Here is a 23589-nt window from a genome sequence, read left to right on the forward strand (position 1 = left end):
TACCAGTACAGTTTAACACAGTTGACGAACATTAGAGCGCCACTGAGTCAAGCTGCCTTTATCCCCATAATCTGTCTGCATGAGAGACTGAGAAATGTACCCTATCTCTGCCAAGTTTCTCTGGAAACCCTCTGGTTTTAGGAGGTTGTCTTGAAAAAATGCTTATGTTTTAGATTTTTATTTTACTGTGATCAGGTCTTAATGGGTTAAAAGGAGAAATAGTACTAACAGAAAATGTCTTAAAGATTTGGGTAGACAAAAATGTACACATTATTCTGAACAGTCAGATTCAAGACAGAGACACACAAAATTTAATATGTTGTTTCTGCTAAATGGTTTTGTTTACGAAGAACATGCAATTTCAAAACTTTTTTTAAAATGTACATTTCTGATTATTGAAATAAATGGGCTCAAATAAAAACAAAAAGCCTACAGGGAAGCAGACTTTCCCAGGAAGGCAGCTCAGTGTGGCACGTGTCATACAGCTGCCTTTTGAGTGATGATACCCAGGTAGTCTGTCTCCAGACAGACTTTCACAGCTGTACCATTGAGTTGGGGAAAATGAACTAAGTGCTTGTTGTTTGTGCATCTTATGTGAAAAGCCCACAATTCTGGTGGTCAGGGAGCAGGGGCGAGGCTAGGGCATTTTTAGTGGTGCCAAGGCACCACCGTGAGATAGCTCAGCACCCCCTGGCTCAGCACATCTTTTAAATATTATATCATGCAAAAACACGTTTTTTTTTTGCTCAAGAGTGCATTATTTTAGTGACCATTTTATTTATTTTCTAGCATTTGTTTTTGTTTTAACTCTTTACTCCCAAAATAATTGTAGAGTTATCTTCAATATTAGTCTCAGGCTCTCTGTTATCCCTGTCAAGCCACAGTCTTTTGAAATGAAGAGGTCAAAATTGAATGTTGTAGGGGAAAACACAACTCAAAGCAAAACTAATACGGCTCCAAAATTTATAAATGTACTAGTTCGCCTCAATTAGTGAGAAATAATGTGCCTCTGTGAGCACTGGGCGCTGGGCACCCCTAAAGACCAGATCCTAAAATCGCCCCTGTGAGAGAAAGTCAGCAGCTCTGATCATTATTTCACTGCTGTTTATTCTTTACAGAATGAGTGTAGCAGTGAGTTTTGCAGGGTCATGGGAGACTTTGAGGAAGTGCTGAGAGTCTGAGATGTGGGTGGAGCTCATTAACATTTGAGGAAACTGGACACAGTGCAGGATACAGAGCTGGTGTTTCATGAAAGGTTTCTGGACCAATCAGCTGACTGCAGCAGAACAAGAACCGTGGCGGTGAAGCCAGAGGGAGGCAGTAATACAACCAGGAGGACACCGTGAAGCTCTGAAGAAGAAGTGTGGCTTGTCCAGTCCTGAAGTTTTTAAGCTGCCTGTGCATCGTGCTGTCACCATGAACATGCTGCGCACCGTGATTTCTCGGGCTCTTCCGCCGCTGAGCCGAGTGTCCGCCTGCCGCTTCTCTGCAGCCGCCGTCCCGGCGCCGAACAGCCAGCCCGAGGTCCACTACAACAAGGTACCGGGGGGTCCAAAGTCTGGAGGGGGCGTCCAAAGTCTGGTGGAGCCGCTCTGTTTTCTGTCTTCTTTTTGGGAAAAATGCGTCTTATGCCTAACTAAAGCGTGTTTAAACCGTTTTAACTGTGTAGCTGTAGGAAGTGAAGGTTCACTGACAGTCCAAGTTTTCCCGTTCAGAAATCGTGTTACATAAAGGTTGAAATCTGCGCTCCAGATTCCAACTTCAGATTGAGTTCCAGTAATCATGTGCCTCTGGGCTGCTGCAGTCTGACTGCACTCATGTGAGTTAATGTTAGATCGTGTTAGAGGAGGAAAAATGGACAGTCACTTGACGAAGGTTTCTCCTCTAATGGTAATGATTGACAGCGCGTCCTTGTTTTCTGCAGCTGCAGAATAAGCACGGGCGCGTGCCAAGGTGCATTACCTTATCAGCACGACCAGGGGCGTTGCTCCATCCAAAGCTCTACCGGGCCACAGGCCCCCTTTAACCAGATCACATATTTTTTTATTGTAAAGAGCCCGGCTACTTTTGTGAAATGTGCAATGCAATATGCTCCATGAACTTCCCTTGCAAAACCCAATATTACCGCTACTGCCAAACAACTGTTGCTGAAACTGCCGTGGGTAAAGGCTGGTTTATGGTCACCTACGGAGAGCTACGGAGATCCTCCCGGAGACGCTTTCTGTTGCTTGCGTGCGTCGGCCAAAATTCCTATCTATCCGTCGAGGTGACGGAGACCGCAAGGGTTGCGATTGGTCGGCTAACAACGTCATTTCCGGAATCACTTTTCCGGTTTAGCACCTTCCTCTCAGAACAACAACAGCGTCATTTTTGAAAGAGTTTGGTCAAAATTATTTGCATTTCAAAATCAATAAGCTCCAACTCCAACAACAGTCTTTCTCTCTCGGTCGCCATCGTTCACTGTGAGGAGTGGAACGGAGCCGGAAGGTGAACAATCAATCTATAGCCCCTTTCACACTGCCGAATAACCCGCGTTTAATTCGCGAATTTAGCGTGTCCGCTGTTGCGTTCACACTGCCGACCCGGGCTGCCGCGTCAACTCGACTCGCCTTTCGACTCGCGTCGGACCCTAGTCTTTTTGCCGAGCCGAGTTTGGTGTGAACGCAATCGACGCGGGTCGGACGTGGGCGTGACGTGAGGAGTTTAAAAGACAGAATGGACAGCTGATTCAGAACAACAGCGACAGGTGAGGACAAGTTTTACTCTGTTTTAGCCTACATCAAGTTGGAGACACTTTTTAATATGGCCAACTGGGGAGACAAGGAGGTCCGCGAGCTCCTCAGCCTCCGAGCAGAGGACGTTATTTTCCGCCACATTTCGGGGACGGTGTTCGCGTTCTTCTGCTTCAAATTGTAGCTGGATTTCCTCAATTTGGAGGTTATAGTGCTCCCGTATTCTCCGCATATGTTCATCGGCGGCATCCCACGTTGTAACCATCCAGTAACATCTCCATGAACTGCATTGCATAAACGATATCTCAAGGTGTCCCGCCATCGTTTGTTTGAAAAATTTGATGCAGACAGGTGTATTTAACCCTACCTCCGACGCATGGCTTGTGCCTACGTCATTGTACACGCCCAGCATTTTCTGTGTTTCGTGTGATGCTCTGCCACTAGGCAACGCCCCCTGAACTCGGTTTCAGGCGACACGGGTCACCCTGACACGCCAAGCGTTCACATTGCTCGACGCGGGTCGAAGGTGCAATTTGGACCCGCTAAGGTAGCGGGTCGCAGTGTGAAAGGGGCTAAAGACTTTCACCATAGACGTCGCGAGATTGGGTCGTTTAACGTAGCGACGCCTACTGATCGGGAGGTGAACTGCCTTGCGTATCCGACAGCCCGACGAAGAACTTCGAAAGGGCGGAGAGCCTCTCTGTGACTACGGAGACGGATTGACGGATAGCGATGCAGAAGCATACTGAGGCCTTTAGACAGAAAATTAGGCCTGGGGTATTGATTTTTGTTTAAAAAAAAAAAATGACACAGTAATAACATGGATAAACATCTTTAGACAGAATGCTTCAAACAAACTAACTAAAGTCGAATGTTGAAATGAAATCTTAAAAATACAGAACTTTTACTGTGCAAATTTCAAACATCTTTTATGAAAATAAATACAAAAAAGTAGTGCAACTTGCAATAATTATATTTTTGCATCAATATGAGGTATTCACATTCAAATAAATGAGGTAGATTCACGTTCTAACTCTAGCAAACGCGTCTTTAAGTGACATTTGGCTCGACTTTTCTTTTGCTTTCCCCGTGTTATCTGCTGATGTGGCGGGTGCTGACCTTAACTTCATGCATTCTTGATATTCTAAGACATGCTTACGGCTAAGGTGATGGAGCAAATTGCTCGTGTTGCCACCTCCAGCGACAACTGTAGCCCGACAACACTTGCATAAAATGGTTGTTTGGTCGACGTCGGATTTTTTTAAACTAAAAAACTTCCAAACTACAGGCACGGCTCCTTTTTTTTGGCACAAGTTCTTCTGTGTCAGCATGTTCTACTAGTTCTGCAGCTTCGATTTCGGAACTTTCCATGTCTATCCTATCCACCTTCACCTTCGCGTAACGCAAGTGCTTATTACCACCTCACACCCATAGACAGTAAACATGCGTGTTTAGAAGCGCAACACTGAAAAGGGTCCCGTCTCAAACAATGTCGCGAGACGCAGCGTTCCCCCCGTTGTGTAATCAAATACACCGGTATGGCGGTATATTAAAAATTCATATCATAACGAAATTATAAACCGGTATTCGGTGTGAACCGGTATACCGCCCAGCACTACTGTGGGGTCAGAGAAGCGCACATGTAGCGGGTCCCGGCTTGGTCGCCGCTGGCAGATATATAGATAACCCTCTGATAGGAGTTTTCTGTAAATCAGACAGAAATCAGCAAAGCAGGACAACTGTTGCTCATTCTCCATTCATCTGGATTATATTTATTCACACATTCATTTTAACTTTTTCACTGCAACCAGTAATTATTTCTGTTATTTTGTCTGCATTAAAGCACTAGGACTAACCATCTTAGACAACATTCACATTAAATGTCTGTTTTTACATATTTCCAAGAAATACACTTTTCAACATTTGTATTAATCCAAAGATAAACATTTTCCCTTTTAATCATGTCATCTGTCTATCATCAATCATGTATGCACTTCACCCTTACACACATCATCTCTGTTCTCTCATTGAAAGAGTATTCCCTTCATATAACTGTATATAAAATACATTAGGTATATTAAGTGTTTACTTAGTATAACAGAATAAATCTCCTTTGCAGTTAAACTATTTCCCGTTTACTATATATATATACATATACACACACTGAAACAAACATAGCTGGCTCATAGCTTGCCGCTTTAACCCTTTAACTCGATCTTAAACTGTATATTAGCATTAGCTTCAACCTTCGAGCAATGTATTATACACACACTGAAACAAACATAGCTGGCTCATAGCTTGCCGCTTTAACCCTTTAACTCGATCTTAAACTGTATTTTAGCATTAGCTTCAACCTTCGAGCAATGTATTATACACACACACACAACTGATTTTCACACACACAGTAATAACCCGCAAATGTTCAGGAGCCGAAAGAAACAAATGAAAGTACACGGCGTCGGACGCCATTTTCACCGCTACAATCGTCACGTACTGTGACACTTCACTTTTATTACACATCTGACGAACTTTTGGCTTATGGACAACACATCACCAGGGATTCATATTGGCTTATTAACAGCTGAGGTCACAGAAAAAGGTGAGTAACTAATCTGTAAATCAGACAGAAATCAGCAAAGCAGGACAACTGTTGCTCATTCTCCATTCATCTGGATTATGAGCCCTTCTTTCGCGGTACCTTGCAAAGAGTCCAGGTGACGCTGCCAGTAAGTGCTGCCAACTAGTGGCCATCTCATGCAATAGCATGTCCGTGTGTTACTCTGCTTGGCTACTTATGCTGAATCAGACAGAATATGATAAAATAATACAAAAGCAATAAACAAAAAAAAGTAACTCTGAGAGAAAATAAAACAATAAAAGTATCTCAACAAAAATACTTATTTTGTGGGTACCACACACACAAGCAGAGGTGAAGAAGGAGTGGTCCGACATTAAGGTGGATGTGAAGCGGAGACTGGCTGCCCACCGCCGAAGTGTGGTCAAAACAGGCAGGGGGACAGGAGAAGAGGGCCCCACCCTGTTTGAACAGAGAGTCGGCGCAATTATGGGTGACACTGCTCTCTCTGGGGTGGTGGGAGCACATGTGAGTAACTCTGATTACCCCAAGGTAAATACTGGGAAGAACCAGGCCACCTCGCCACAATGTTGGTTAATTGCATTTACGCATCACATATGATCTGTACATTCATCGAATGAAAATGTTTCCTGTTAACATACAAATTCATCATGTGATGGCGCTTTTATAGCAATGTGTGCGTAGTCGATAGTTCCGATTACAAAACCGGCTCTCGCTTCAAATTGAGCTTTAATGTTGGCCTGTTCAACTTCATTGTATGGTATACCTGGTTGAGATGCAGATAATTTTGTCCCACACGGCTGGCATGGCTCGGCTTAGGGTAGACTGACACAGTCCCAATTAGTTGGCCAGCTACCTCTGGAATGCCCCGGTTGCTATAGGAACCGCAGTGTGCACATCACCTGTGAGCACATCACCTGTGAACACAGGCAGCGCATGGCTCCTCGCTGTGGTGCGCACCAACACCGGCCGCAACTCTGGGCACAGTTCCAGGAGGATTTCCCTCACAATGGCTAATGAGCCAGTTGCCATCATGTGCCAGCAAATCCTCTCTGTCTCTGAACACACGCTCTCTTCAAATTGCACCATTTGCAAAGTTTTCTAATACTGCTAAAGCAGCCATTGTTTTTAATGGTATGCATTGCACCACTTTGCGCATGTTTTTATATCCATTTGTGTAATTGTAGACACATGGGTGTGTTAATTGTTTATCAGTATTAATTGTTCATGTATCTCAAATGTGCACATCACTGTCTGAGGACTAATTGTTTACACATTTATTTATTATAACAGTTTCCCAACATCACCTTAGGTGTTGCCAAAGAATCATCAGCTGTAGAAAAGTGCGTACGCCAGCCCTGAAGGTGGCGTGAGGCACCGCACATTTCCATGGTCTTTTCGCTCTTGATACATCTGATCGTTGACGTGAAAAGGTGCGTACGCCACTATTTTGTGCATACGCACCCTTTGTACATGAGGCCCCTGCTCTCCTTTGTTGGCATTCTGCTCTTAAAAACAGATGATGTATAATCTAATAAGGTGTATAAATTGATCCATATCGATTAATAACATTATTCTAACTTAATATACGGTTGTTTTGATAAATGCAGTCAGATTTTGATCTTCCTCTCCCACCTGAACCTGGGCATTACTTTAAAAAAATAAAAAAGAGAATTGTTTTCATCTATGGAAAAAACAAGACATTAGCAAAGAGTGAGGTTTGATCCAAAACTTGAACTCTTTTTACATTAAGTGAGTTATACAGTAAAGTCCACTTCATTAAAACTAACTGAGTGACAGTTTCTAAAATAATAAAGTGCACACAGCTCGGGCAGAGCCAGATTAATCTGTTTAATCTGTCCACCACATCATCTCTCAGCCGGTTCTTTGCTGCGGACTGTATAAACTGATATTTATACTGTTGGGTAGATTTATCTTCAACAATGAACTGTATTTGATCAAATTTAAGGGTTTGGACATTGTAGAAATGCGCTGTAGTCCGAATGAGAGTTGATCCATGACAGCAGCGACCACCACATCTGCTGACCTCCCTGACAACAACAGAGAAACAATTCATTATCACAGCTGCAAAGTCATGCTGAAAAAACTTAATTAAAACTTTAATTAGTTAAAGACCAGTCAGCTAATCCTCACAATGCTAAAAAAAAATTGTAATTTCATCAACTTACCAGAGAAAATACTTCAGATATACCAAGAATGTATTATATGTATTATTACTATAGGCATATAATAGTATTTTGGCAATGTTTTAAAACCTAACAATCAAAACTTTGCATAATGTCACCTGACAATAAAAAGTTTACGGACTTTAGTGAAATGGTCACGTTAATTACCACACGTTAGTCTTCGTTACCAAGCTTTCAGTTAGGTCCCTAAATCCATTACATTTTTAACATCGACATTTCATGCAAACCAAATGTAAAAATAAGGATGTCTAAGAGTATACTTCTGATAGCTATTGCTTAAAAATGTAAAAAAAACTTTTAAAATGCTGTTATTTCAGTAACTTAAGTAATTGTTCTTGACGAGCAATTGAGATCAACGAAGCTGCGTCGAAGTGTCGTCCGGCATTTTTTTTTACAACGGGAGTCAATGGGAGTGTCGTCACTCTGTATTACTCTATAGCTCTGGTTAAAACTCCCCAGTGAATTTACACTTGGACATGTTCCCCAGTGAAAGGGGTCTGACGTACAACTGACAACTGACACAAACCAGAAGTAACTCGTTTTTCCTCCGGACTCTGGGTGGAAAAACAAACACACTTATCTGAACTTCTTTTTTTGTTTATGCCGACAGAACCGGACAGCACTACGTTAAGATAACACACTGTTTTTGTATCGGATAATATTATCTTTGATAGTTTGTTAACTCATTGGCTGCCAGCCATTTTCAGTTCAGAGCCACCCATACTGCCAAGTGTTTTTCAGTATTTTGACTGATTTTCCAAGACCCACAGAAAAGTGTGTCTTATGACTATGTACACACCGAAATTACCAAAAGAAAGAGTAGACTCTCTTCTTTCATCAGGAAAAAAAAGTTTGACCCAAAAAAATCGAGAAAACGAGCTCTTTTTTTTTTGTGCATAGTGGCACTGCTGCCACCTAGCGGGTAATTTTGCCAGTATATTCTCTGTTTAGTGTTTACAAGCCTAAGATTTAGTGACGAACTCCGCTAGATTGTCCCCCAGCCCGCTCCGTTAAAAAACGCAATTGACGTCTATAGACGTCTTTGGCAGTGAACGTTTTTTTTTTAAATTGACGTCTATAGACGTCAATTGCACCGAAAGGTAAAGGATTCATAACATTTTACTTGTTCTATTATTTATTTATTTTTTTTCCTTACTGAGATATAGCAAAATTCCACAGCTTACTGACCTGCACTTAAAACAAAAACGTGTTTTATATCAAATGAACGTGCTGGTGCTGTTAGTGTTGTGCAGCTGAGTGACCACAAAACAACATACTGAAGGGTACAAGAAGACATTTGGTTTATATATCACCTCAAATCATAGAGGGTGTGCACATGATGTCATCAGACACATGACTGTGGGTTACGCCCAGCTAAGTGGCAAAAAGACGGCCATCTCAATGACCGCGGACTGTTAGACTGACTTGAAAAGCGTCTGAAATGGTGAAGAGCTGCCATGCAGTAGATTGTAGTTATATCGGAATGTTTTCACAAAACATTCCAATTAGGGCTGGGACTTTAGCGTGTTAATTTCGATTAATTAACTACACACATATTAGTGCGTTAAAAAAATAACGCATTTTAATCGCACACTATAATTTTTTTTTTTTTTTTAAATACAGACGGATGGAAGCGTCGACAAGAGCGTGGTTGTGTGCAGATTATGCAACAAGGAATTCGCGTATCACCGCAGCGTATCAAGCCCAGAGGCGGCGCTAAGGGGTTGCTTGCGGTTGCTATAGCAACCCCAAGAATGTGCTCAGCAACCCCATAGCTACCCCAACTTTGGGGCTAGAGGCAGGTTTACTGCTCACAAAGAACAGAAGTGCAGTGCAACAACGACAACAATATTAAGAAGTAAAGAATCACGTATGTAGCCTATCCCCATTTTTCGTTCTTTAGCTGATAAATATACATATGGAAAGGTATAAAACACCAGCTTTACTGGTGAAACGGCTATCCACATTGTTCCTAGATCTACAGTAGCTGTGGTGATGTCATTCTACAGTCAGCCAATCACGTCTGTTCTAAATTACCCGGGGAAATCGAAAATAATATTTCCATAAAGCAGATTTATGAGATAAATAGAAACCGTATTTAATTGTATTCTCAGTTTAATTTGTTTTTGAATAGTCATATGTTACAGTTTTCCTCTCATTTTAGCACCCATTCACTCATAACATAGCTTAACTGCAATTCTAACTGGAATATGGCGATTTTGAGAATGTCCTTCTTCAAGTAACACAAATAAGGTAGGAAATCCCAGTTGTTTTTCATATGCTCGCCGAAACACTATTATCAAATAGTCTTCTTGTGACTTGGTTTGTTAGTCGACTCTAGGTGCTTGCAGTCTATCTAGAGCTACTTGCTAAGTAGCCTAGTGTCAGTGCAGTTAGCACCATCTTTTGAAAATAACGGACACACTTTTTACTTTATGTTAGGTTGCCAGCGTGCTTCCTCTGCCATAATGTGATGCGAGTAGATTGGCTTGAGTAGGCTATGTGTCCGCTGTGGCAGCGGACAGACTGGTGTGAGCAACAAGTTTGAACGTAATGTTGTGCCTGTGTGATTTAGCACTGTACGAGGCTACTGTTGGAAGCCCGCCAGGTAGAACTATCTCTTGAAAGTTGTCGCCTACAACTGTTGTGCGTCAGATGAGATGAAATAGAAAGTCCGCACTGTAGCTCATTCACTCCCAGCTATTTTTTTCCAAGATGAAGTTGATCAAAACTTATTTGAGGAACACAGTGGGCAAAGTAGCCTTTGTGGATTGGCTATTTTATCCTTAGTGAATGGGCTATGAATGAATGAGATGGACAGGAATGCCTTTGTGCGATTAATTTCGATTAATTAATTTCAAAGCCTGTAGTTAACGCGATTAAAAAATTTTAATCGAGTCACAGCCCTAATTCCAATGTAAACTGTCAGCCTCAAAATGAACCGAAAGGTCAAATTTATCTCATCAAGGAAAAATGAACATGATTCAGAGGCTTTATAGCATTGTTATCACCCTTTTTTCTTTACGTTTTCATTGTATTTTTTAAAAAAAAATCTATCTGTCCAGATCATCTTAAAAACTGAACATATAACTCCACAAGTGAAAAGTTAAAAATGAAGAGATTTCAGTAACCTTGTGGATAATTAACAAAAACATTGATGGCAGTATTTAGCAATGTTTGAACGTCTGGTTTCTTTATCCAATAGAAACAGTCCTGTATGTTGCACTATATTTAGAACTCATTTATTCATTCATTTTGTATTTTTATTTTAAAGGCTAAAATAATTTAACCTATGACACACCCAGAAGATATTATTCCAGTTTATGTTGAGCTGTATCCCAGTTCTATGTGGGCTATACTTGAATTTTATGACGGGAACATGTTGCATGTTTACATTCAGAAATTTTACATGGCAAAGTCAGACTTTGAACTTTTGATGTTTTCTGTGTTCACTTGTGAAAAAAAAAATTGGTTTATAATATTTGTGAATCTTTCACTCTGATCTTATTTACATTTTACACAGTGCCCAACTCTTTTGAACTTGGGGTTGTTGATTTTACAGTTCCATCTCCAGAGGCCATCGTATGGGTCCTTGAGAAATCGCAGATGCCTTTTTTTCACAGCAGGCAGGAGCCCTTTGCATAAAACCTTTTCAATCCAGAACGACTTCAAATTTATAGCGCTTCCCTGTTCTGTTTGAGACTGAGTGGGGATTTAAAGTTGATGGGGATATCACGGTTTGTGTGTGAGGGAGAGCTGGCATGGCAGACATGCCCTTCTGGGAAACAGTACTTTTGTCACCTCTGTCCCTGATTATGCAAAGCTGGCATTAAAGCACGCACTAGTACGACACTAAGCCACCTCGATGTGGTCAGTACAAACAAAGACGAGCAATGACAGGAGAGAAAAAACAGATGTATTAATGATGACACTATTCCCTTTCTGGTAAAAGTTCTGTTTTGGTGGTTGCTGGTTTCCTGTTTTGGCCTAATGGGACACTTTAGGGTCTTGTCTAATAGTAGGAAGGTTCCTGGCTAAATTAAATGACCCAGAAGTATCTAAGTAGCAGCCATGATTCCCCAAAAGCTAAGGAAAGGAACTACAATGCTTCCTTTTTAATTTCATTATGAAAAATAGGCGATCCCAAATCCCACAATTTGCTGCAACTTTCATAGCGATGCTCAATTAATTCCATCCAGTTGTACTTCTTGGGATTTGTGTGGATAAATATGAGAACAGGACGGTAAATTTGAGCAGCCTGTGACAACACTTTGTTACTTTTCAGATTTTTTTTTTTTTTTCAGCCCTTAAATGCGCTGTAGTCCGAATGAGAGTTGATCCATGACAGCAGCGACCACCACATCTGCTGACCTCCCTGACAACAACAGAGAAACAATTCATTATCACAGCTGCAAAGTCATGCTGAAAAAACTTAATTAAAACTTTAATTAGTTAAAGACCAGTCAGCTAATCCTCACAATGCTAAAAAAAAATTGTAATTTCATCAACTTACCAGAGAAAATATGCCCTTAAGATCATGTAGTATGTGAGGTTACAAACTTGGTCAGTGATTGTAAGGGCCCGAGTCTCAAGATATTTACCAACGCTGACCCTCTTCTCCTTACTACCAAACAGAATGATCTCAGTTTTGTCTTCACTTAATTGTAGAAAATTCTCTCTCATCCAGGTGTTTATTTCCTCCAGACACTGACACAGTACGTCTGCTGGGCTGCAGTCGTCTGGTGACAGAGACACATAAAGTTGTGTATCATCTTCATAACTGTGATAATTGATGTTAAAGTTCTGCAATATCTGACCCAAAGGGAGCATATACAAGTTAAACAGAAGAGGTCCAAGAATTGACCCCTGGGGGACTCCACAAGTCATGGCCACTTGCTCAGATTCATAGCTGCCAATTGTCCCAACAAAATGACTCTGGCGTAGGACCTGAACCAGTTAAGGACCGCTCCAGAAAGTCCAACCCAGTTTTCCAGCCTGTGCAACAGGATTCTGTGATCTACAGTATCAAACGCAGCGCTGAGGTCCAACAGAACCAGGACTGAAACATTACCAGAATCAGTATTCAACCTGATGTCGTTTAACACTTTGACCAGAGCTGTTTCAGTGCTGTGATGACGTCTGAAGCCTGATTGAAAGTTATCAAGACTTCCACTTTCATTCAGAAAGTCGTTGAGTTGCTTAAATACAACTTTCTCAATAATCTTGGATATAAAAGAGAGATTAGAGACAGGTCTGTAGTTGTTCATCATAGAGGCGTCTAGAGTTCTCTTCTTTAGGAGTGGCTTAAATGGCAGCTGTCTTTAGTGACTTGGGAAAAATGCCTGATGCCAGTGAGCTGTTAACTATTTGTAGGAGATCACTTTCTACTGAGGTAAAAACAGTTTTTAAAAAGTCGGATGGTATTATGTCCAGAGAACAAGTTGTTGATTTCAGCTGCCAAACTGTTTCCCTCTAGGATTTTTAAATCAACAATATTAAATTGTGACATAACGTTAGTTATTTCTAGGTTTTAGACACAGATTAGTTTTCTTGTATGTCTGTGTTGCGTGAATGTTTTGTCTAATTGTTTTGATTTATTTATTTTTTTTTAGCTAAAAAATTTGTTGCATTTCTCTGTAGAGAGGTCTGGGTTTGACTGTTAAGGAGGATTTGTAAGTTTTTCAACCATAGCAAACAGAGAATTGTTGACATTCTTATTAATCATTTCAGATAAATGCAGCTGTCTGGCCGTGCACAGCTCACTGTTATAACTACACAGGCTTTGTTTGTACAGCTCCTAGTGAATCTGAAGCTTTGTGTTCCTCCATTTACGTTCAGCTTTCCTGGTTTTTGACCGTAGTGGTGTTTGTCCATGGTGTTTTCTGTTTGCTCAAGGTGCTCTTGATTCTTATCGGTGCAACAGCTTCCATTACATTCAAAATTTCCAAGTTGAAATGATCCAGCATTCCTTCAACCGACTCTGCTCTGATTGTTGGTAACATAGCTATGGCCTCCCTAAACTGAGCACTTGTTTTCTCATTAATGTACCTCCTCTTATCTGAGAAGCTGGTTGTTTGAACATTCTGAGTGATAAATAAATCAAATAAAATACAAAAATGGTCAGATAAGGCGAAATGACCAGGTCCAGAATGTGACCTCGAAGGTGGGTAGGTTCTGTTACATGTTGCCACAAACCAAACATGTCCAGCACAGAAGAAAATTATTTGGCATTACCATCCGTCATATTATCTATGTGAATGTTAAAATCCCCGGTCAAGATAAAATGGTTAAAATCAGTCAATATAACAGACAATAATTCAGAAAATTCATCAATAAAACTTGCACAGTGTCCTGGAGATCTGTAAATTGATTAAGAACAGGATTTTAGGAACACCCTTTAAAATAAAACTAAGATATCTCATTTGGCTATTTCACTTCTTTTGAATCTCTTTACACTGGAATGTATCTTTAAATAAGGCAGCTTCTCCCCCACCTTTTCTCCCATAAAACTAAAGTTTGGGGGGGCTGCTTCATTGAGAACAGTAGCACTTGTGCTCTCTGTTAACCATGTTTCTGTCAGAAAAAGAAAATCTAAATTATGTGAAATTATGAAGTCATTAACTAACAGTGACTTATTGGACAGAGATCTAATATTAAGTAAGGCTAGCTTTGTGGAGTTTACAGTGGTCTCTGTTGTATTCTGAGTTGTACGTGGTACCGTTAACAGATTAGATAGATTCACCCAGCAGGTTGACTGTTTTGGACTGTTCATCCTTCTTTTACTAACTAATACAGGAATCCTATTGGGTCCCAGCTTGTTCTCAGAACAGCTGTCTGAAGTAGGGCTACTACAGCAGGGACCCTGAACACATCATGGCATGTTATCTTTGTTTTGAACTTTGCTGCTGCTCCTTGAACATCCTGCACATCTCCTTGTGCCCTGCTCTGCCAAGATAGATGATGTAAGAGGAGGAGAAGGGGGAGGAGGAGGTGCCTAGCATAGCGCCATAGACCACTATTCTCTGTTGTATTGTAGCCATTCAAAACAACTGTCCCTGTCGAATCAATTTACAATCAGTATTTATGAATGTTGTTTAAGAAAAAATTAGCACTGGGAAGTAGCCTGGCTGACGCGTCCACAATCTCGATGAGATGGTGGTCTGGGAACTAGGTGTGCGTTTTCTCATATTTGAGGCGTGGTTTACGAATGCCTAGAGCCGTTTATTGGGCGCTACGATTGTCTATCAAATGACGTCAGGTTCTTCCCATGCTGCTTTGCGCGCGATTCATAGCCAATTGTATCACTTATACCAGATGACGACAGAAATTCGACGAGGAAGAAGAAAAAAAATGGAAAATAAAAGTAAACTTGCGCTCTAAGCTACTTAAATTTAACAAAGTAGGCCTATATGCTATATTATACATGAATTTTTATGTTGTAGAGTTGTGAATTTATTTTAATAATGGAGAAATTGAGCAGCCTTGCTTTGTTGTCTACAGTAGTAGATCAACCCTCATCTTACTTTGAAGCTCCCGGCTCCCAGAAGTGACGTCAACGAAGCTTTAGCAGCAGAAAAGCTATCAGGCTTGTGTTGATGATAATAATAAACTCCTGGACTATGTACAAACTTCCAAATGCATCGTTTTGTGAGTACAGACCATATTTGTACAACTGTAGAAGTTTGGTGTCATGACATGTGATTCTAGTGTGGTAATTTTGGAGATACTGCCAGGGTCCGTTAGCGCTTGTACTAAGCTTTTCGGGATAACTCGGTAACTCAGCTGATGTTCAGCCAATATCGGAAAAACTTCGGGTGGGCTACTTGGCTGGATGTCACGGTTCAAATGACCCTAGGGTGAATCTACTCCGAAACACTTTCTAAGGCTGCATTGAACGGTAACGTTGTGTCCGCTGTCATGTTGGATTAACGCTCTACAAGCTTTGGTGTAGCGCATAGACGTCGTCATCGTCTTGCTGCCCCCCGTTCTGTGATTGGTTCCCAAACTCTAGCAAAAATAAGGGCGGTGGTTTCCAGGCTGACTTTGCAGTGAGAATGAAATCGAGCGCAAAGCAGCATGGGAATTCCCAGGCTAACTGGGAAGTGCATGCATCCAACATTATTAAGAAGTATGTTGTCATCAAATAAATGTTTAGTTAAAGATGTCTTCAGCACACATGTTCAGATGCATGTTTTATACAAAAGAGGTAACAGTATGGAGGAGATATGAGAAAGCTCATTAAATATTCCAACAAAAAACCTGATCTGTTTTTCCTCTGAAAAGAAACAGTAATAACCTCCTGCCTGGACGTTTGAATACAGGCTCTGAACCTTAGGAAAGTGTTCAGACCGTCAAACGTCAAGGAATTTTTCAATAATGGTTTTAGTTTTTTCATGAAAAAAAAGAACTCTGAATATTTTCTTTCTTTCAGTAAAGCCTGTAAATAATTCAACTTTCAGATAAATTAATTGTTTTGGAACAGTGCTGTATGTGTAATGATGTGTTTGATGTTTCAGCTGTTCATAAACAACGAGTGGCAGGATGCACTAAGTGGGAAAACTTTCCCGACCATCAATCCAGCAACGGGGGAAGTCATCTGTCAAGTTGCAGAGGCTAATGAGGTAAACAACCTGTTCAGTGAAAACTACAAGATTACTATCAGTAGCCTAACAAACAAGACACTCAGGTTTATGTAAATAATTGAGTTATTGTTTGCCTTAATGTGCTCTAATTACCTTTTCTTATTAGAATATGTGCTGGGGTTAGGGAAATATTTTTATTATCATACATTTTTCCCTAGTTTGGGGCAGCAGTTCCCCTGATGAAATACTTTCCTCAGCTTGTTTTAGCAGGTGTACCCACATTTTAAAAACCTGTCTGAACACGCTACTTTTGTTGTAAAAGTGGTATAACACTGTACCTTGTCCTGTTTTGTAATGTTAAGAAAAGCTATTGTAGCATTTGTTTGACCATAATTGGGGGGGGGGGGCATTAGGTCAATTAAGAGCAGTCTCTTTTTTTTTTTTTTTTTTTTTTTACCCTTTTACATTCATAAACAGTTTTTGGGCGTTTCATGTTAAGTGACCTCTGTTCTGTGAGCCCACCAGGCATTATTAGAGTTTAACTGAATAATATTTTGTTCAACCCAAAGTGGGAAATTGTGCGGAGCTACTGCAGCAGGCAGACAAAGTGCCATCCTAGAATATACGTAAGCTAACTAGTCCACATGGAGACGCTTGGCATACAAACTTTGACATTGGATAACCAGATCACACAGTAAAATCTGTCCTCTTGGAAACCCTTTCAATTGGGAACTCAGGTTTTCTAAGTTTATTTTCAATTTAAAATTCCCAGAATTTTTCCAGAGTGGTATGTCCCAAGGTTTTCCTGATTGGATTGAAAAAAATGCCCCCTGGTTCTTTGGGCCTAGAGAATGGATGCATCTTCTTTTAATTATAACAGTTATTAAAGACAAACTGATTGAGATCGGTTAACCAAAATTTAACAAATCTTTATTTATATTCCAGGCAGATGTGGACAAGGCAGTGAAGGCAGCACATGATGCCTTCAGGTTGGGGTCCCCATGGCGTCGTATGGATGCCTCTCATCGTGGCTTGCTGCTCCACAGATTAGCTGATGCAATTGAGAGGGATGCTGCCTACCTTGCTGTAAGTACTGATTAAGTGTAAAAGCATGCATAGCCAAAAACTGTCTGTAGAAACGGTTCTCTTCCAATACCTTAGACAGTAGCACAGATGTTGTGGGTCTCTTGGGATACCACTGATGTGTTAACCGGTAAAGACCTCTGTGGTATGTGAAAAATGATGATTTAACTCAACTGATCTGGTGGAGAAGAAGACCTAGTTCACCGTTGTGTTACTGCCAGAGCATGTGGACTTTTGAATGAGATTTACGTACCATAGTAAATTAACACCTACTGAATATCTTTTAACTAAGTATGCTGCTTCCACGCACGCCTATTAAGTATGTCTGTTGCCCAACCTGTCTCAGGTATGTTGTCATATTGGACTCAAAACCTTAGCACAGTGAGAACAGATCTGATATTCATTATCTTTTTATGGATTTTTAGGGTTGGTTGGATTTAAGGCTGTAAAAGCTGACCCCACCCCCTCACTGTAATGTGCTGTAAAACCCCTCACTAGCATGCCCAGAGATTAAGCCAGAGATTAAAGTCTGCACTTAAAGTGTAGTCGAAGAGCCAATGAGCAAACAAACTGTTCTACTTTCATCATGGAAATACATCTTCCCTGGATTCCAGAATTTCCAGAAACAGGGCTGCTTACTTAAATTAATGTGGAGTAGGAAAAAGAACTGGATAAATTTAGTGAATAGTGAAGTTTTTTTTGTCATTCAAATTTTTATTTGTTTTAACTTAATATCTTCACAGACATTTCAGATGTCACAGATGTAACAAACAAATTGAATTAAATCAACAGTCTGTTTAAAAAAAAACAAAAGGAAAGTAAAAAGGATAAACAGAATAAAAATAGAATATAACATTGATAAACAAAAATAAAACACATCTTACAACTTAAAGGCAGCCCCCGTCCCTGGCACCCCTCAAATCGTGAATAGTGAAGTTAAAAAAAAACGCATTGCAGATGTTTGAGGCGCTCAGAGAATCCCTGAGTTATGCTCAGTGTGTTGAAGGTCTTCATTAACAGTCTTGTGCCACTCGCCTTACAAATAACTGTCAGTAAGTAGGGCTTAAACCATAAATCCATCATCCATCATTTTGAAGTGCATGACATCATTTCACTTTGTTCATGTTTCTTACAAAGATTTCAGGTTACTATACATGTAAATTAATTGTGTTATTGCTACAGGAACTGGAGACTCTGGACAATGGGAAGCCATATGCAATTTCCTATGCCGTGGATATACCGACTGTGGTTAAATGTCTAAGGTAACAAACACAGAGTAGCGCCTTTTCTGGTTCTGGAAAGCTTATCCTCCACCTGAAAATGTAATTCTACCTCTGACCTGGGTCTGTACTACAAAGCAGGATCATTTATTAGCAAGGCAGCTTTGTATTACGAAGGTGGTTTAGTAAAGGGGATATACTGTATTACAATGGAAATTTATGCTGACTGAGTAAAGACATGCAGAGCCTCATGACCAATCTGCTCTAAGCTGTAAAAAAAATGTACTTGCTGTATTCTCGCACTTGTGCAGCCTCAGGCTTTAATCTTGACAAAAAAGACTGAATGCATGCACAATCAGAATTGCTGTCAGATATTCATGTGCCTCCATAGGGTAATAACATTAATGATTCTCCAGATCCATGCTTTTCATTGGCCAGCTAGTGTCAACACTGTCTTTTTTGGGTTAAGGGGCTTATATTAAGAGTTGGAAGCTTGGATCGATTTACTGAGTTGATGATCAGCATCTTGACACCACCTTCGGCTGGCTTCACACCACCAGCATGGCATGTGCATTGTGGCTGCATATTTGTATTCACACCACCCACCTTTCTGTAGCTGCTCAGCTCCTGCCTGCAGAATCATTTCTTCAAGCCTTTGACTTTGTTGATGCCCACAAATACCAAAGTTTGTGTAACTGATGGTTCATATGACTCAAATAGTGAAGACATAGGAGCTGCCCAGTAGTAACTTGAAAAGTCACGTGGTGTTGCCAAAATTGATGGTGCATCATCACCAGTCCTCGTCATCATCATGGGTGAGCTCTATTCTATAATGCCAGTCACATGTTATATACAAACTGAAACTACAGAGAAAGGTCTTGGTTGAGTATTTTGCTGAGAATGGCTTCACTGACATTCCCCTGATGCATGTGAAAGAGGTATCATGTCAAAACTGGCGTATGACTTACAGAAATGGGCATCAGTCCTGATCCAGCCTTCTTTTCTTTCGGTTTATAGCCAGACTTTCTTGTAATCTTTTAAAGTGGTCTTGATAAATAGTTCTCCAGCTTTCTGAAGACTTCTGAAGTTTTTCTTAGGACGTTGGCTGCTTTTTCACTCATTTTCAGTCCAGTCCTTGTACCTGACCATTTTCAGACGAATGTGTTTTTTCTTTGTTAAGCCACTAAACCCTGACTTTCAATCATTCAAGCAGAAAAAAGGTATCTAAGTCAAGGGATTAACCAGTGTTGTGTCTGCACATCACAGACAACTTAGCAAAGAAGCCATTTTAAACTGGATCTTTTTGGCAGTTTGTATGCTAAAAAAAAAAAAAAAAAGAAACAGTTTGACAGACACCAACATCCAAAGTAGAGCTTCGGGATGTCCTTCAAGAAGCCTGGAAAACTATTCCTGAAGACTACTTAAAGAAATGACAGAAAGCTTGTCTGATAGGGTTCAGACTGTGTTGGAGAATAAAGGTGCTCAGACCAAATATTGGCTTTCAACCTCCTTAGAATTGTACAGACTCTGTTTTTGCCTTATATACTCTTATTTACAGTTATGTTTAAACATGTTCCAATATATCACTGCATCTGTTTCCTGTTGAAATGTATAAATGAGGGCTGGATCAAGACTTTTGCTCCGTAGTTCATACCTCCAGCACAGGGAATTACAACCACCTGGCAGCATGTTGAGATTGGCATAATGGCAGGTTGTACCATCTACCCCCTAGCTTTTACCATGGCAATAGAGCTTGTTTCACGATGGGTCGTTGGAGGGGAGCTCATGGAGAACCCAGAGAGGTAGAGTGTACAGCACAGTCAAGCAGGGGAGTAGGTAGCCCTGTCCAGCCCCTCTTCCTGACTCTGCCTTCCTCACCCTCTCTCTCTCCTCTCTACTACTATTCCTCTCTTCTCTACTACCTTCTGTTCACATTTAAACACTCCAAAGCACTCGAACACATCTCTATACAAGGTAAGTGCTGTGCGGAAAAGTTGGAAATTTAAATACCTCGTCCTACTAGGAGAACTATCAAAGGCTATGATGTCTATGATGCCACACATTATGGTAATCATGATATGGTACAAAAGCTGCATCAATGAAAGGTTGAGTGTTAAAGGAGCAAAACATTTGTGTTTTTGACTATAAAGTAATTGTACTATTATTTTACTGTGTAAAAGAACAACATTATTTTGTGTGTTTAGATACTATGCAGGTTGGGCTGATAAGTGGGAGGGTAAGACGATCCCCATTGATGGAGATTATTTCTGCTACACCAGACATGAACCCATTGGAGTCTGCGGGCAGATAATACCAGTATGTGTGTGTTCTTAATCTATCAGCTTGTGAAAAGGGGCAGAATATGTCTCCTTCAGTCAAATGTACTTGATTAAGTGTACCTGGGTGCGACTTACATCTTAATTTCTATGAAAGCATTAACGGTGGACTTAGTTTTTCACACAGGGCCTAATATGCCTGTACATATAGGAATATTATTAGGACTAGGCAAATTCTGTTGAATAGTGTCAAAGAGAGGCAAGGTGATTACAAGTGAAGGAGTTGAGCTACCAGAAGACAACGGAGCAGATGTTCAGGACCGCTACAGATACCTTGGGGTCCCACAGCCAAATGGCAACTATGAAGAGGTCACAAGGAAGTCAGCCACAACCAGTTACCTATAAAGAGTAAGGCAGGTCCTGAAGAGTCAGCTGAATGGAAAGAACAAAGTCCGAGCCATCGACACATACCTGACCAGAAGAGGAGACAGAAGTCACTGATGTTAATACAAGAAATCTCCCCACAAAACACAGAGGGCTTCACCTGAAGTTCTGCACCCTGAGATTTTACTTTAAGAGGAAGAAGGGAGGCCGGGGGGCTAATGAGTGTCAGAGCTGCTCTTCAGGACAGGAATACATCAGTAAGATGGCCCCCTGTGATGAACTGCTAAGTCAGTGAATGAGACAGCTGAACTTCAATAAAAGAAAGAAGGAAGTGGAGGAACCATTACACACGACATGTACCACCGACATGACTGAAGACGTGGCTGATATCGTGAAGTCCTATTGGTGGCTCGAAAAGGCGGATCTGAAATTCAGTTTAATTTTATTTATATAATGCCAAATTACAGCAAATGTCATCTTAAGGCTCTTCAAAGATACAATCCAATTCAAGCCAATTAGAATCCAATACATTGTATTCCAATCATAATCCAATCAAATCCTATTCATTAAATTCCAAATTAGTCCAATTCATACAGAGCCAATTTAAAAAAAAAAAGCTGCTCAATCCCCCATCCTGAGTGTGCACAAGGTGGAAAGAAAAAACTTTCCTGTCACAGGATGAAACCTCCATCAGAACCAGAGACAGGAAGGGCGGCCATTTGCCCCAACCGGCTGGGGTTTGAGAGGACAGGAAAGAGGGGACAACAAGCACCATAACACCAGGCCAGGGATACCTGCTGAGAGAGAGAAACACAAGTTAATGACAACAATAATGTTATATGCACAAGGAGAGTAAAGAGGGAGGAGGGGTTATTAAGAGCTTTATATGCGATGAGAGTAATTTGAAATTCTATTCCGAATGCAACAGGGAGCCAGTAAAACTGGAGAAATATGATCTCTCCTGCTAGTTCTCATCAGAACTCTGGCTGCAGCATTTTGAATCTGCTTTTGGCACTATAATCATGGCAGCTCTACAACAGGCCCTGAGCCCAAGATCAATAGAAGCTGGGATCTACCACACCAGACAGGATCCCAGGTGCAGGCTGTACAAAGAGGTCTCTGAGACAGTCCAGCACATAATAATGGAATGTAAGATGCGGGCAGTTATGGCATACATGGAACACCATAACCAAGTGGGAATAGTGTACATGAACATCTGTGCCGAGTATGGATTGAAAGTCTCAAAGTTAAAATGGGAGATGCCTCCAAAGGTAGTGGAGCTAAGATCCTGTGGGACTTCCAGATCCAGACTGATAAGCAGGTGATGGCTAACCACAATTGTTGTGGTCGACAAACTACAGAAGAAGGCAGTAGTGATAGATGTAACAACTCCGAGTGACGGCAACATCAAGAAGAAGGAGCACGAGATGCTTAAAAAAAGACGAGGGCTGAAGGAGGCATTTGAAAAAATGTTGGAAGTGAAAGCAGCAGTGGTACCAGTGATCATCGGAGCACTCGGGATCGTAACCCCTAAACTGGGAGAGATCCCGGGAACAACATTGGATATCTCTGTCCAGAAGAGCACAGCTCTAGGAACATCTAAGATACTGCATAGGGTTAGGATTGGGGACAATATGAGATGTTGTGTTATAGAATACAATTATACAGTACAATTGTTGAAAGTGAGATGTTTTACTGTTTTATGAAAAACATGAGCTCATCTTGGTGGCAGCAACATGTCTCAGGGGCAACAAAAGGTTGTAATGGTAAATGGTACTAAAATTAAATGTGTTGCAGCTATTTAGGTTAACTGGCAACAGGTCAACAGAGAGACAAGAGACAAACACTCACACTCAAGTCTAGGGCCAATTTAGAACTGCCAATGAATCTAACATGGATTCAATCTAGCATGAGTCAGAGTATCCGGTTAGAACCTACACATGCAAGGAGAGAGCATGCATGCCTTGAAACTACAGTGCTGAGCACCATGCAGCGCCAGAAAAATGTTCCTGGGGCACCGGTTAGCTCAACAGCAGGCATCCCATGCAAAGAGGCTTAAGCTCCTTGATCCAGCCATCCCTGGTTCGAATCCTGGCTCGGGGCATTTGTTATACGTCCTTCCCCTCTCTGTCACTCTTTGCCCTCATTTCCGATAAAGTCCACTAGTGTGCAAAAAAAATCCTTAAAAAAAAAAAGAACAAAAGAAAAAGTGTGAAATTGTAAAGAAGTTGAAAATATAACAAAGAAGACCCAGGACTGTTGAGCAGCTAGAATCTTATATCGGACAAGAATGGGGCAACATTCCTCTCCCAAAGGTCCAGCAGCTGGTCCCCTCAGTTCCCAGATGTTGTTAAAAGAGGGAATGCTACACAGTGGGAAACGTGGACCTGTCCCAACTTCACGTGTTGCTGCGATTAAATTCAAAAAGAGATATTATGCATCATCAAACAGTAAAATATCTCATTTGCTACATTTATACAGTTTTCTATGGTCTGTTGTGATTAAAATA

The 23589-nt window shown here is 40.9% G+C and overlaps 1 protein-coding gene across 1 annotated transcript in view; it reads left to right on the plus strand.

Annotated features, from left to right (window-relative positions):
• Positions 1-1225: 1225 nt before the first annotated feature.
• Positions 1226-23589, plus strand: part of LOC142379652 (aldehyde dehydrogenase, mitochondrial-like) — a 37418-nt gene continuing 15054 nt past the window's right edge. The window contains exons 1-5 of the mRNA XM_075464732.1: positions 1226-1539; positions 16052-16156; positions 17063-17203; positions 18383-18462; positions 20625-20736. Coding sequence (XP_075320847.1) covers positions 1417-1539; positions 16052-16156; positions 17063-17203; positions 18383-18462; positions 20625-20736 — 561 coding nt within the window. The 5' untranslated portion in view covers positions 1226-1416. The remainder of the gene's footprint in view (positions 1540-16051; positions 16157-17062; positions 17204-18382; positions 18463-20624; positions 20737-23589) is intronic.

The sequence above is a fragment of the Odontesthes bonariensis genome, chromosome 5, assembly GCF_027942865.1.
Source record: "Odontesthes bonariensis isolate fOdoBon6 chromosome 5, fOdoBon6.hap1, whole genome shotgun sequence".
Taxonomy (NCBI): domain Eukaryota; kingdom Metazoa; phylum Chordata; class Actinopteri; order Atheriniformes; family Atherinopsidae; genus Odontesthes; species Odontesthes bonariensis.